Raw genomic sequence first — 16,216 nt, 5'->3', positions numbered from 1 at the left:
CTCTTTCCTCCTGCTCCTCTGCTGGATTTCAGCTGTGACACTGTGGGTGTCACATGCCTGCCCCAGCGATAGGGGTGACTGCTGAATTAGCAATTTACAGACTGTAAATTCTTGGAGTGGTAAATCCAGCAGATGTATTAAAGGAAACTGTGAAATCTCAGAAAAGTTTGGTATTGCAGCAATACTTACTGGGCAGCATTTCTACAAGGCCTCAGCTAGGCCCTGAAGTGGAAGGCATGAGAATTTGTGTTCTTTGTGGGCTATTTAGCTCCATCTCATAGAATGGCAAATATTATCCTCAACTGTAAAGAGCTTTTAATTTTTTCATCATATTGAGCTCATTCCATTAATCTTGGGACTCATGTTCTGTCAGCTGATTTCTGTCCTTTAAGAAGAATTCATACTAATTAGTTTATATTGAAGTTGCTGCATTATAATCAAAACATCCCCATGCCCTTGCAGTGAAAAATTCCATGGCAGGGTTTAAATAGGTTTTGTTTTTCCCATTCCCCAGTTTGCTGTATCTCCTGTACACTCCTACACTGTTACTAAAGATCCTATTTAGGACCTATTTTGTGCTAAGTAGTCTTCATCAGCTTCCTCCCTGGTAGCAGCCAGTCCTGGTGACCTTCTCTGATATCTTGTTTCAGTATGTTTTGCCTCATTAGTCTGTAATATAATTGCCTAGTTTATGTTTACAGCAATGCTGTTTATTTTGGGTCTGTTCCTATTTGACAAGTGTGTCTTCTGTTAGTGTTGCTTTAATGATGTCTGCTTTTAATAATCGATTTGTGGAGTGGGTTAGTTTTAAAAGAAAAACAAAACCCCCTCACTTTTAATAAATAAAAAGTAAAAAATAAGCTTTGATTTCATGTGCCCTCATCCTTCAAACTTGGGTAGAGCTTTAAGTGAAGAAGCTGTCTTCTAAGCTGTGTGGCAGCTGTGAAGGCTGCACAAGAACAAGGCATTAATGATGTGAGGATGTGGGTGAGTTTGTCACCATACTGCCAGAGGTCTCTCTACACCCACCTTGTCCCTTTCCTCTGTTGGGACATCTGGTAGAGATGTCAGGGTCTTGGCTTGAGATTGCTACTTCCTCTCCTTGCAAATCCTTGTGTCTCTCTTGGTAGACTCTCAGCAATAATAGTTTTGGAGTAAATCTGCTTTTCCAATAATTTTAAATTTAAAACCTCAACTCAGTGTTTTTCAGATCATTGCAAATGTGTTTGCTGTTTTAAGAGTGGGAGAACAGGCATGAGGCTGAGATGCCTGGGAGATGCCATGTTTCTTTCCAAGTCTGTTCCCATAATGACGTGACCAATTGTGCTGAGGCCATGGTTAGTACAGTGGGTGATGTGAGTCCAATTCCTGATGAAAATGGTAGACAGTACATTTTCAAAAGTTTTCCTCTTTTCTTTTTCACTTTATTGCTGGAGATAATGTACCACACAGTGACTCAGGCTTTCTGCTTGTAATAATTTTTTCTTACTGATGGGGAAAAACTACTTTAAATTATTCCACATATCAATGGTTGCATGCATCAAAAACAAGATGAAAAAACCTAATGGCCTCAATCCATGAATATACAGAAGGCATAAAGCTTTCGTAGTATAAATATACCATTTACTGAAAATATTGAAAGGAAGTGTATTTCCATGAAATTCATCTTTCAGAATGTTATTCTTAATAAATGAATTCATTGCTTTACCCAGAGATAGCTTTCTTTCCAGTTCTTTTCCAGACACAGAGCCTTACTGCACTCTTTCTGGATTATGGACAGGACAGCATTTTCATCGGGTTCTCCCTGTACTCTGTAGCAGTGAATTGCTGTAAAACATGAGCTTGACCACCCTAATTCTATCTGTGCCTTAAAAAGTACCTGAAAAGGTTCCACTTATTAGAGGGTTCTTTTGTTGTGTTTATTTCAGTGAGTCTAAAGGGAAAGCTCTATACTTTTCTAGTAATTTGATTGTAAAAACTCAGAATTGGTTCTTCACAAAACTGGTACCTCTTCCCTCTGAGGTATAATAAATCTCCTAATGTATAATGTGGATTAAGTCCTTATCTTTTCATATTCATTCTCCTGGGCAAGCAACTTGCATCATGCATCAGTGTAGGCACTCTAGAATAGAAAGTACTTACTTGCTTTGTAGTGAAGCTAAGTTCAATAGCACTTGAAAAGTGCTCTGAAGTCCTCCAGTGGAAAGGTCTCTTTCATTTGCTTCCAGTAGTTCCCACAATGAGCTAATTGCTATGTAAACTTATTTGTCTTCCAAATTAGCAGGAGTTGAACAATCCACTTCTTTCAGTGAATGAAAATATCAGACAAGGTGAAAGAAAAATCAAGCCATCCATTTCTGTAAAGCATTAACTTTATCCAGAAATCCCTTCTTGTGTTAATTGTTAGAATCAGCAATTAATTTACTAAACTTTTCCAGACTAAGAGCCATGCTGCAGTGCTGGCTTCATGCAGCAGCAGCCTGGTGCTCTCTGTGGCTTGGTGGCTCTTGGCACTTTGCCAAACAGCAGCAAAACTGAATTACCAGGGACTTTATCCAGAAATCCCTTCTTGTGTTAATTGTTAGAATCAGCAATTAATTTACTAAACTTTTCCAGACTAAGAGCCATGCTGCAGTGCTGGCTTCATGCAGCAGCAGCCTGGTGCTCTCTGTGGCTTGGTGGCTCTTGGCACTTTGCCAAACAGCAGCAAAACTGAATTACCAGGGTTTTTGTTTTTTTTTTTTTTCATTGCATTTGTGTAGCAGTTGGAATAACGACTAAATGGTCAATTCTTGTGGCAGCTTGTAGGAAGAGCATGGTAAAGGTTTCAGGAGAACAACCTGCACCAAAATCTCATATTCACGTGTCTCTTGAGATGAGTTCTGCTCCCTCCCAGGACTCACAGGAACCTTATTTCCCTGTTGATGGGGGGCTCATTAGAGGCTGGTAGAGAAAATCCATGTTTAGACACTCAGAGAATGCACTGAGGCCAGTGACCTCATGCAACCCCTGTGTTGACTGCCAAAGAAAAGGTGAAAATGCATTTTCCACTCTCTTAGTCAGTGTTAAAATACTAATAGGACTTCCTCAGTCCCAGCCTTCCCAAAAAAGGCTCAATTAACACATCTCAGAGCTGAGCTTTGGAGACTTGTTTTAGTGTTGCTGTTTCAATCTGTTGTATTAGAAGCAATTTTTTGAGTAAGTAATTTTCCCTGTACTGTTCCCTTTGTTTCCCCAGCTGAGTACGGATCCTAATGAGATTTTCTGTCACTTAAAATTCTGTTAAGTCCAGGCGTGAAATGTACTGCAGTAGAAACACTGAATATCTAAGGTTTTTTACATTAAAAAAAAATAAATGTTTATGTAGCACCCAGCTTTTCAACAGCTTAAATCCAATACCTGTCAGGCCTGTGACATACATGAAAAGTTTCAACCCATACAGGCAGCAGAAGATAAATAAAGCCAACTGTAAATGGAAGCACTTTCCAATCTTAACTATGTGGTATTCTCATCAATCACTGAAACCTTTTTCCAGTTGGTTCTCACTTTTTTTTTTTTTTTTTTTTCCCATATGCAGTTTTCTCAGTGATATTGTAATTTCAGCATTTATAGTCTTACGTGGTTTTTATTGTTTTGCCTGTTAGGATATTGCAGTAGTGACAGCAGGGACTGAATAAAAGAGGCATAACCAGGTTACTTCTTAGAACTCTTATAAAGTCTGCTGTCAGGGAAGTGATGAAAACCATATAATCTATGTTATCTGTAATGTGACTTGAGAAAAATTTGGAAAAGAGAGTACAATATCATAAAATAAGAGTTTTTCTTTTAAAATTTTTCTTCTTTAATTTCTGTATATTTTTGTATGTGTGTACCTACAGATAGGTATAAACATAATGTAAATGGATAAGTTATCCATTACTGTGATGCTCTGGCACATGACATTTTGCACCAGCATTTACCACTAGTCCTGAAATAATTTTTAATTATTTTTTTTTTTTTCTGTAAAGGGCTTGTGTTCAGCTGCGAGTTAGAGGTTTGCCAGAACACACAAGTGCAGAGGTCAGCTGTGCAAAAAAACCTTGCTATTTTGAAATAAGTGTCTTACCTGGCTTCTGAAATGGCTAGAAGCAAGATATTTTGGAAAGAGGTTTACTTCCCAGCTTTTGCTTTAAGAAAGACAGTCATAAATTATTTTGTAAGTCAGGGATGAATTTCTGGTGTCATTTTTTCCAATTTTCTCTTTCACGATTGTGATTAAAAAGCCTCTGCTCTTGTGTTATGTTCTATTATTTGACCTCAATAACGTTCTAGTTTTTGATACATGAAATTAATTAGATGATGATTGGATAAGTAGCACATGTGAAAGCAGAGCAGAACTGGATAAATCAGAGGTGAAAATTACCCTGTTAGTGTAGTAAGCCTGAAAAATGTTTTTCCATCTGTGTGTCCTGAGCTAAAGTTATCTTGTTAGCCCTTTTCTCAGGGAAGAGAAATCTTGTTGTGCAGAATGAAACTGAAATAGTGACAGGGAAAAATGCAGTTGCTCTTTGCACCTTTTCAGTAGCAGGAACAAGAAGAAAATCAGGGAGTAACAGAAACAAATGTCTCATGTTATTGGAGCAATTTTTAGCACTGGTGCTGTACAAGAGGAGACTCCTATGGGCAGTGAGACTCCAATCTACTTCAGTGGTGATAAGATGCTGTAACAAACAGCAAAAAAGCCGCCAACACTGTTGTGTTCGTATTTCTGTGTCAGATGAAGCAGCTGCTACATATGTCTCCTGGAGCAGTAGCTTATGAAATGAAATGAATCACATTTTGAATCTTTCATCCCTGCCTCTCTAGGGAAATGAGTTAAAGGTGTATAGAAGAACAAAGCAAACTATCCTTTTCTCATGAAAAAGTAGCTTAAATCAAGCCAGTATTGAAAAAGAGATAAAATAAGGTTTAGGCTGTGTTCATATGCAGAGATATTGGACATAGTAGTCTGTATATCAGTGGCAATGTAGTCTGAAAATAGTGTTTCTTAATCGAGATGTGATAAGAGTTGGAAAAATTAGGTAATATAAAGGGTGGTGCTCTACCCTGGATGATAACATCAAGCTTGATAAATGCCAAAAAAGTAGGTGGAAAAACAGATTTGTGGGAACAGCCAATACACCAGGCAGGAGAGAGAGCAGTCAGGAGAACACCAACAGAAGAGACCCACAGAGACACAGAAACTGGCTCTTTCTTTGAATGAAAAACCAAACAAACAAAGACAGAAAAGTAATGTAGAATTAAAATTCTGGATTAAGACACTGCTTTCTCCCTTTGGATCTGCAAAGTAAAATTAATATCTGTTTCTCCATCAAGTATAGAGGTCAGTTATAGAACTTTATTCAGATGGTTAACTTTGATAGATGTACTAGAAACCTGAAGTGTAAGTACATGAAAAGAAGTATGTGTGATTCTCACAATATATAACCTGCATCCTTTGTTTGGGTTTTTTTTGCAAAACTTTTCTTCTACCAGATGAAGTTCCTACATGCCCACAGGTGCTGCAGAAGAACTATTGTACTTCTTTCTGGTTTTAGTGCCCTTAGGAATTTGATAGAGTAGGTATATTTGAATTAAAACAATATTACCATATTGGTATAAATGAGCAGAAATTAGTATGTTAGTATGGCACCTGTAGCTATAAAAGTTATTTTGTGGTAATGCAGTTTTCCTAGCACGGAATAACAAAACCACAATTTAAGCATTAAATTCACTGTAGAACAAGAGGAAATACTGTAGGAAAAATCTTTATATGTTGCAGTTATTACTTCACTTACTACTGAAATGCAGCTATTTCTGGGGATGCAGCACAGCTCCTCAGAGATTTCCAGGAAGCAAGTATCCTGGAATAGTTTTGAGTAAGTTTGAGAGTAACTTAATGTAGAATAAAAATACCTAAGTACACAAGGTTACTTTTGTTTGTCCAAAACGACTGAGTTGTAGAGTAACTATAAGGGATTCATGTAGTCTCCTCCAGAAACCTATACCACATTATTATTTAGATCATTCTTTTTATTTATTTTACACTATGTCATTTTTTTTTATTGGGTGCCCCAGCTTAACAAGCATTAAAAAGGCCTGACCATGCCTTGGTGATGTTCATATGAAGCACATAATGAACAAATAGGAATGAAACAAGTCCTCACTAAGTGAACTTTCAAAACACAAAAAAAATGGGGAAAAAAAAGAGCAACTATTAATTGCTTGTATTTAAGAGGGGATGGATATTACTTGTGTCCCAACTTGGAAAGTTTGTTCTTCAGATAATATGTAATGGCTTTTTCTTTTTTTCTGTCTATTTATACATATATATTTAAAAATAATTTCTAATCCTCTGAGAATCAGTAGCAGCTATTCCTACTTATTGCAAGCTAGCTTGTTAATTTGATTAAGTGTCTTTCAGCATTTCTTTTGCATATTTTGTTCCTTTGTGTGCTGTAAAAAACCTCCTGCTAAGCTGTATATTATTTAGGCATTTTTGGCTTGAAACACTGCATAAAAACTAGTCTATACTTCCCCATTTTCAGGCCTTACCTTCTTATGTCTGACAACTCAAGTCTTGCAGCAGTAACAGGGAGTTCCTGATATGCTTAGAAAAACATCACCCATTTAAAAACATCATCTGCCATCATTGCCACCAATAAAATTGCATGATGGATAGATCTGCTTTGGAGGATTGCACTGGTTTTGTTTGAATCATTAGCCATTTTTTAGACATGAGGTTTTTATATAAATTCCAAAATGCTTTTGCCTTTCATGGTTGATCACTTTTTGGGAAAGTCAAAGTGGAAGGTTTCTGGCTGACTTCCACATGTAGAAGAGGGCAGTGGGTGCAAACTGGAACATAGGAGGTTCCATGTAAATACCAGAAAAAACTTCTTTACTGTGAGGGTGACAGAGCACTGGAACAGGCTGCCCAGAGAGGCTGTGGAGTCTCCTTCTCTGGAGACATTCAAAACCTGCCTGGACAAGCTTCCTGCGTGATGTGCTCTAGGTGACCCTGCTCTGGCAGGGGTGTTGGAGTAGATGGTCTTTCGAGGTCCCTTCCAACCCCTAAGATTCTGTGAAGCTATGAAGACCTTCAAAAAGTCATCTCTGTATGCTCTTGTTGCACTAACGTGAGTCAAAGTTTTTAGAGACTTCACTGCTTGGAAGTGCTATCTCTGCTATGTCACCAGTCTTATCTGTTAAAATCCAGTGAGTGTGAAACACAAGAAAAATCTGGGTTTGCTTGGCTATTTCAAAAAGTATGTTGAGAACAGCCAGATTGCTGGAGAAGACATTTCTCCTGGAAACCTCAACAGCCCAGCCCCTGTAGGCACATAGAGCTCATCTGTGTGTGTAAATAACAAAAAATAATGCAGTGAAAAAGTATGCAGAGTATTTTGTGGAAGTGTTTCAATGTTGGTTCTGCCACAACTAATTTAATTTTTCTGTTGGGATTTATGCAGGCAAGAGGTGAAGTTGAAGGCCTTTGTAATTTAAAGCTTTCGTGCTACTACACCTTTTCTACATCTTATCATGGTACCTTTTTTCAAAGAAATTCCCTCTTCCTTTCCTGCTTTGTAGTGAACATTTGCTTCTCCATTTATCTGAGGTAATGAGAACAGAGCAGGTCCAGATTCTTTTAAATCAGTCTAATTGGGCTTCTTTTAGTGTGTAGAATATCCTCTTTTTGCACAGAACTTGCATTTTTTTGTGCAGCTCCAGCACTCAATATCTTACATGATATTTTTAATTAAAAAAAAGAAAAAAAGAGAAGAAAGCAAGCAACTATCATCCAAACGACTGTGGTCTCTGTTCTCTCTTGCAGGCTGATTCATGGAGGGCAGCTGTTAAATGGCTTGGCAGGGCCGACTGTGATGAATGCAGCACCATTTCTTTCCACGACGTGGTTTTCTCCAGACGAACGTGCCACAGCCACAGCCATTGCCTCCCTGCTCAATTACCTGGGCGCTGCTGGCGCCTTTCTGGTGGGACCTCTTGTGGTGCCACCTCCTAATGGAACGTCTCCGATCCCCCTGCTGTCGCAGAGCAACACCGAGCACATCAAGGACCGCATTGAGGCTGTGCTCTATGCAGGTGTGGTTTAAAAATAAAAATTAATGGGAAAAGTAATATTAAAATGTACGTCCTTGCATGTCTGTGTTTGGTACTTGTGAACTACTACCCTCTAGTGGCTGGTCTCCACAGAGAACACTTCCTCACTGATGGAAAATAATGAAGTGGTAAAATCTTGTACCATCAGAAGGGTGAATTTTTTTCCCCTTTTGTGCAGGAAAGATTTAAAAATAGCCTTCTGTACAGACTGATTTCAAATGAAATGTTTCAGTTGTTTGTATCAGCTGAGATTAGGAGACTTTAAGGTTTTCCTGAGCTTCCAAACTGTTTTTTGCTTCTTGAATTTCATTTTTAAAATGTGTCAACAGGTTTGGGGTTTATTTTGCCTTTGTTTCTGTAAAGATGGAAATCCAATAGTCTTTCAGCCTTAAATTAATTCCTGCATTAAATCACCCTTAATTTAGGATTTGTATGCCTTTCAAATGTGATTAGATCATTAGTATTTAAGAATCTAACATTGAAATGAAAAGTCAGTAGATACTGTTTTCAACTAAACCCACATAATTATTTTGTAGTGAGCAATTTCAGTGAAGTTACAACAGTTTAGTAGAAAAAAAGCACTGATATAAAATTCACCTAATATAACTTAGATTCTGTGTCCTTGCACTTTTTTTCATGCAATGGCTTCTACAGCTGTTTGTGTCACTTAAAAGAATGAGCAGTGATCCTTAAGGAAAAATAGTTGCTTAAGTGTCTGCAATCTGATTCTTGGTGGACATGAATTGGTCGAGCATTAAAAGCAGCTGAGCTTCACCACATCGTGGCAGTTGCACATTTGGTTGGGTTCCCTCCCCTAAGCCCCCTCCGCCCCTTATAATTGCAGCCTCTGAAATTCAGCCAGGAGTTAGCCCTGAGTGTTCCAGAAATCTTAAAATATATATACTGTGTAGTTTATATACAGGTTTATAGAATGGAGTTAGCTTTTTGCAATCATTTATTCCTGGCTGTTATTATGGAAATTTTGCTGAGTTAATGCTCCTGTTGGTTGAGGGCCACTTTAGTCTTGGTTTTTAAGAAGGCACAGTGTAAGATGAATCTACTATTTCAGCAAGTATTCTTGAGTAACCTACTTTTTACTGGACTCTAATGTATTGGAATAACAAGGAAATTTGGGTTTGGTTAAGCCTTTTTCAAAGGGAAGTATGATGTTAAACTCTGTAGATCTTAAGGCAGATGAAAACAGCAGGTATGAAAGCAGGCAAAACAAAGGCATGTCAGCTTTTGTCCTGAGGAGAGCAGTACATAAAGGGGAGGAAAAAATCAGCAATTAGAGAAGTGCTTTAGCTTTCCTGCTCCAGATTATCCATGGAGAACTAATCCACCTAAAGAAAGTACAATTTCATGCCTAAAACCACTGTTTTGAGTCTGGTAGCACTAGGAATGTTGCTTTCATCAGTTTATTAGATTAACTTTCTCCTCTGTTCTCTTCTGGGATGTTTTCCTAAGCATTTTCTTCTAAAATTGTGATGGATCTTGCTTGCCACCAAGGTTCGGATGTGTGTCTGTGTCTCAGCGTGGCTCTTTCTGCCTTTCTGAGCTTTCAAGGCTTTGAGAACATCCTGTAGACCTGTTTGGGATTGTTGGTTTCAGTATAAGATGATTCCACAGCAGTTCTTCAGCTTCCTAGAAAATGTGGTTTGTGGGGCATCGGTAGCTCTTAGTGTTTCAGAGTGCTTTGAACAGAGGTGGGTTTCTTTGTGCAGCTGTGGTTGTAGTTGTGTTGTATGGGGTGCGTCTTTTCAGGAGCTGCAACGCCTTTTGGTACTCAGGGAATGAAAAAGCAGGGGTTCCTGGATGTTACCGGCCTGCAGTGATGGTGGCAAAACGTCCAACTGGTTTAAAATTGGTGGGGGCTGTCAAAGGGGAGGTTGCTTTGAATCCATTGTGGGATTTATTGTGTCTCACCTAAACCCTGTTTCCCTGGACAGCAGAAGGAGGAAGGTCCCTGCTGTCAGCTTCCCCTGGATAGGCCCCAGAGGTGGAAGGCAGGGTGCCCTGTGGTGGGTGACTACCTTGAGGTAGTTGTACAGCTCTGTTTACCTGTGGACCAGAGCACAGGTTCTGCACTGATAGGTGCAGTAGGCTGTTATTTGTCCCCTTAATCAGCTGGGCAGAGAATGAAGCTCAAACTGAGTTCACCGATTACTTAGGAAAGATGTGACAGAATGTGGTAGAACAATGGGAGTGGGACCCAAGTGTCCTACTTCCCCTTCTCTTTAGCAAGCACGGCTGGGTTTGGTATGACTTCTACTTTCAGATACTATGGGTAAGCCAGTTTCACAGGATAAGCACTCTGCATTCCCAACAGTGTTGTGTTTGTGATGGAGTTTGTTGTGTTTGTGTGAGGTAGCATTAGATAAGTAGCCCCCAAAAGTTAGGTGATGACTTCTAGAAGACAGTAATCATGTGAATTGTTAACTTGGGATCAGTAGGATGCCAAGAGTGTGCTAATTTTCCAAGGACTTAACCTTAAACGTTATTACGGAGCAATTGCTTATAAATGCATTCTGAAATTACTCTACTAACTCCAGTCTCTTCTGTGTTTTAATAAATGGTTGTTTCTTTATCTCAAACATAGACTAAGAGCTCAGCCGAAACACCACTGCCTCTTTTCTGTGTCATCTGTGTTGCTGCATATTCTGGTTCACAGCTGAAATGGTACAGATGGACCAAGACAGGATTTAATTGTATAACCTGAATCACATAAGGAAGCTTGAATTAACCTGGGCTGCAGCTAGAGCTGTTAGCCTTATGCTTTCCTAAATGTAAACGTAAACTCATTATTTGTTTAGGAGAAAAAAAAAAAAAAAAAGTGTATGTATATAAAGTGCCCTCATTCCCCCTTTATATTTCAAGACAAGATGGGGAGGAGGTTTCTAGATTTGGGTTGGCTTTTGTGCTGTGAGTAGCCTATCTGAAGGAGAAGAATCTTGTATGAAGGAGCCTCCTGTATCTATAAACCTTTTTTTTTCTGCTTGGAGCTATCACAGGCAGCAGTGTGCCTACTTCTAGGTTAAGATGCAGGTACTTCACCGTGACAGTCACAGGTCACTGTGGCATGGCACCTTGCTTTTGTGTAGCCTTCCAGATTGACTCCTCACCAACAGATACACACAGCTGTATTTTTGCACACTAATTTATGCTGACTTGCCCGATTCCAAGTGCTTTTGCATCCACTGTGCTGTTGAGAAGCGCATAGCTCCTGTGGAAGAGCTCCTCTTTTGTGACTGCAACTCCCTTCATCTCAATACTGACCCATTTCTTATTTTCTATTGCTTACTTTTACTCCCTACTTAAAATCTAAAAATTTTTGTGGGAATGTATTTTTTTGTATCTAGTCTGGTATAATGTATGATGATAGAGATAAAAGTGTGGGTTTCCTAAGGAGGAAGAAATGCAACATGTAAGAAACGAGATGTGTTTTGCAATACCAGGACTTCTGTTAGAGATGTAGGCAAGATACACAAAACTAAGATGGCACTGAAGACTTTCATTTTTCAATAGAGGGAGCTGCTTTTGTTTCTAAAGTGAATACTGCTCTTTTCTTTTGAGCATGAGGGTAGTGCTTGCAAGGCAAATTTGTTAGTCTGGAAAGTATAATGCTGGGAAACATTAAAAAGTTGCTAGAAGGTACTACAAGAACTGCATGCTGAATTTCATAATTAAAAAGAAAATGGAAGGTTACTATACTGCTCCTACTGCAGCAATTTGACTGGCAGGAATCTTGAGGCAACCCATAGAAGAGGCCCCAGATGGGCACCTGTTACAAAATATTACTGTGACTTAAAAAAATTATCAATGTGTTTTACATTCTTTAGAGAAAGACCTCACCTTTCCCCTTACAGCACTGCAGTATAATGAAGTAAAATAATAAGCATCTTGGATAAAGTTTATGGTTTTATGTAGTCATGTTCTTGTTGGCTATACCTGTGTGCAGGCTGAAATCTTCCTTTAATATGTGATTAAAGTGGGTGTATGCATGTATATTATGTATGCCTAATAAACTTCTGTGTAGACCCAGATGCAGGAGAGTATAAACAGCTTTTGGTAAGCCTTGCTTCCCTGGCCAGAGTAATTTTGTAGTGATAGAGCATCTCATCCCTTAGATCTGGGATGATCAGTTATGGCCAGTTTTTCATTCACTGCTTGTGATCTCAGAAACAATGTGCACAAAGATAGAAACTAATCTGATTTCTGGAGAACAGAGTAACTGAGGAGATGTAGTGAGAAGGTCTAGTTAAAGTGTCCTTGACCCTTGAATCATGCAATTAGGCCGCAGCAGGAAAAAGAGACACTACATAATTCAGAAAGGATCCTTTAATATTTATTCCTGAAGAATGGCACTGTCATATTCCTGGTATGCCTTCAAAAGAAATTTAGTGTAGATTTTTTTATATATATACTGACTAGAAGCCTTCCTCATCTCCTGATGATCCATTAAGACTCTGAGTGTTATTTACTTTCCAGGTTCCTGGATTTATTTGCTTCTGGTTTAGCAGAACCTAGCAAAGTGCCATGTTGATACCCATTTATTGAAAAGAAGGGAATAAAAAAGGATATTAATGCAATTCCAGCTTTGCTGGAATCCATTTGTTGTGTCAGTGAACATTTCTTTGTTATAAGATCACAGGTTCTTTCAAGATAACACACTTCAGCTGTACATACTTCTCTCCAGTAGCAAAGAATCTTGTTTTCAAAGGAGATAGGAGAAATACTGGGATTGAGAACTGTGGTGAGCATGATATACATTGTTAAAGGCCTGTAAACCAAATTAATTAGGCTGACTTGGGGTAGAGCAGTTTTTCATCAGAATATCTGATCGCGGAGCTTGCTGAGTATTTCCTATGGAGTGCTCATCACTTTGCAAGTTCAGGTCCAAATTTCCACTATGAAATTTTTCGAAGATCTAGAACACCTACTGCTGAACAAGAGGAGCATCTGCAAACAGCTGCATTCTTTCATTTTTCTCCCTTTTACCCGTGCTCTTTCTACTCCTGAGCCATGGATGCTCTTTTGCTTTTCTCTTTATATTCTTTTGCCATGTTATGGTGTTTATCTTCGAGATGCTGCCTTGCTTGACCTTTCATTTGCCTTCATCATCCCCTGCACTGAGTAACTGTCATTCCATTCCCTGGGGTTTTCCCAGTCCCATCTGTTTAAAGTCTCTAGCACAGTTACCTGCACTGTGTTACTTCCATCAGGAGAAAAGAGCTCTTCATAACGCAGTTCTCTTTAAAGAGAAAAAGCAACAGCTTTCCTTTTGCTGCGCCGAGTTCCCAGTGTGTGAGCCTGTTGCTCTGCAGCTCCTGTCACTGGAATGGACTGCCAGTATTTCTCCATCTCATTGATTCTCCATCTCAATTTGAAATCTTGCCTGGGGAGGAAAAAAGAAATACTCCTTCAAGTTACGGAGTTCTGTTGTCAGGAGCAGTAAAGCACTTGTGGTGGGATTTATGTATCGAAGGCTGGTTGATAACAATGCTGTGCTGAAATAAGTCTTTTTTATGCTAACATCTGTTCTTGGTTTTTTTTGCCCTCTTGTTTAGAATTTGGAATGGTTTCCCTGATATTTTCTGCAGCCTTGGCCTACTTCCCCTCCCGCCCTCCCTTCCCTCCCAGCGTGGCTGCAGCGAGTGAACGGCTCAGCTACAGGAGAAGTTTTTGCAGACTCTTGAGGTATGTCCTCGTAGGGTTTCCACTTCAAAGCAGATCAGCACCTAAATAAATAAAAACAAGTGTGCTTTAATCTTCTCATTGAACAAACAAGTTGGTTTGTAGTGCTTTTAAACAAAATAAACTTAAATATTAGTGCTAAGACATAAAAAGATGCTGACTGATAAAAAGCAGACAGTGAATTTTAAGTCATTGAGTATATCTGAAACCTTTATGCCAAAGTCCTTCAACACTGCTTTAGTCATCCTGTTAGCATAGCTTTTTTTATGCAGTGCTTCTGTTTCATCAGGTTATACAAGATAGTTAACAGTGTGAGTACTGCTAGGTGTGAGATAACAATAAGCAACAGTGGGCATAACTAATTAATAAGCTGCTTTCTTCCATGCTTATTATATTGGAATGAATTTGGGGTTTGCTTGTCATTTAAAGAAATATCCAGCTGCTTTCACTCAGCCATGGGAGCAATTAATAGACTGTAACCATTATATAATCTATTTGATCTCCTTAATTGTATGTTAAATATGAAGTGGGGATTGGAGAAATGGGGACTGGAGAAGTGTCTCCAGATGTGTTTGTGGATAATTCAAAGGTGAGTTAGTTTCCTTTAAATTTCTGGCTTTAAGAAAATAAAAAAAGGTTATAAAGAAAATACTACCTCCGACTTTGCAACTTCTCCCAGTTGGACTCCTTTGGTAAGACACAGTCCTGTTCCCCCAGTGTTTCTGGAATGTCTTGCATAATGGGAATCTGATTTCAGAAGAACTGCTAAACCAACTGTTATATTAATCCTGAATGATGGCAAAGACCTGTGCCCTGTATGTGATATTTCACAGGTGGACTTCTAGGACAAAGAAGAACCACTCCTATGCTGCAGAGTGTGGCTGACTTCACTGGTGGGCTTCAAACTCTTGTAATTGTTTCTTGCAGTAATACAAAGTGTACAAATAACTGCTTGAAACTTGATGATTGTGGAGCTTTAGGCCTTTAGTTATTACAGACCTACTGTGGGCTGTACTTTCTGAAAGTGTATTTAGAGCCAGCAAAAACAACTCACCCCTTGTTGTCACTGGGTTTTTTTCCTGGTGTTTCTGGAGGCTTTTGTTTCAGTTTGGGGGAGTGAATAGTTGACAAGAGCAGGCTGGCAGCTGGGAGAAGGTGTGAATGCAGCTGGCTGGTTAGTCTGCAAAGTGACCTACTCAGGATATAAAAAAAATAGCAATTCTCATAAAGACATTTAACATACACAATAATGCTGTTACACACCCAAGCTGGTGTGTGGTGAGACACTGCCCGAGGGCTGTGCTGTAAAAATGTTGCTGTTGAACAGAAATCCAGACAGCAACTAACTCCACAGGTGAAATACTAAATTTCTGTTGACAGTGCTCCATTTGGGAGCTCTATAACCATTAGATTCCGTGTTCAAAGTGTTGCAAGCAGTGAACCTGAGATACAGGTGAAGTCAGGAGGTAAATAGCAAAGCTGGTTTACTATTCACCATTAATGCAACCAAAGAAAACAAACTGGACACTCAAATAATGGGCATAGATTATAGTGTCTCCAAGAACCAAGAGGTTTTTTAAAATGCAATCAGGTAGATCATTGTATCTCCCTTCCTTCTGGTCCTTATGCATTCTTTCATGCTCCCCCTTATCAAGAGTACTTCTTCATTCCTCTGTACATGAAACAATCAACAGTTCATCATTAAAACCACTTATCTTAGGGAGCCTCTCAGCAACAATCCATCAAACAAGAGAGTTTTATAAAACAGAATAGTATCTGCTGTGCTTCAAGAGAAATCCATCATCTGGTTCATTAGGCTTCTAAGCTCTTTTGCCTACCTAATCTAGGCTTCATAATTCTTGGCACAGAGAGTCTTTCTTTTGACTCAGTGGTGTAGAGGGAAGGTAATCAGCTGATGAGTACCAGAAAATCATGATTTCCCCTTTATTGCAGACTTACCTCCTGGCATAAGACCTATGTGTAAAGCATTTAGGATATGTGTGAGCTGGTGGGCTGACCCAGCGATGCACCAAAAAACACTCATGAGAATTGAGATGTTAATAATTTTCCTCTTCTCTCCCCCAGGCTGCAGTTTTATTACTTCAGAATAAAGCTGCATAGCATAACTTTGCCATTGATGTCATTGACCTTTCTCCTTAGATGCCGAACGGATCCACCACATCCTTGCAACTCCCACACTCCTTCATGCCTTCAGGTCCTTGAGTGGTCATCTTCATGAGCTGCTTCTTGCAGAGTTGTATTATAGCTATCTTCTTAGAGTCAACCATCCCCTGTAGGCTGTTTTTTGGGGACTTGCTTAGGAATTCAGTTCCTCCTCCTGATTTGGAGAAACTTGGTTCTCCCTCCTGATTTGGATGATTCC

General features: G+C 39.2%; 1 protein-coding gene across 1 annotated transcript in view; it reads left to right on the top strand.

Moving 5' to 3' along the window:
* The window catches only part of DIRC2 (disrupted in renal carcinoma 2), a 46,666-nt gene that overhangs the window by 7,915 nt on the left and 22,535 nt on the right, over nucleotides 1-16,216 (top strand). The window contains exons 3-4 of the mRNA XM_009996223.1: nucleotides 7,853-8,121; nucleotides 13,707-13,836. Coding sequence (XP_009994525.1) covers nucleotides 7,853-8,121; nucleotides 13,707-13,836 — 399 coding nt within the window. The remainder of the gene's footprint in view (nucleotides 1-7,852; nucleotides 8,122-13,706; nucleotides 13,837-16,216) is intronic.

This window comes from Chaetura pelagica, unplaced genomic scaffold, assembly GCF_000747805.2.
Source record: "Chaetura pelagica isolate M959 unplaced genomic scaffold, ChaPel_1.0 scaffold3, whole genome shotgun sequence".
Classification (NCBI taxonomy): domain Eukaryota; kingdom Metazoa; phylum Chordata; class Aves; order Apodiformes; family Apodidae; genus Chaetura; species Chaetura pelagica.
Note: the sequence above shows the minus strand (reverse complement) of the source record. Positions and strands in the feature narration are given on the sequence as shown.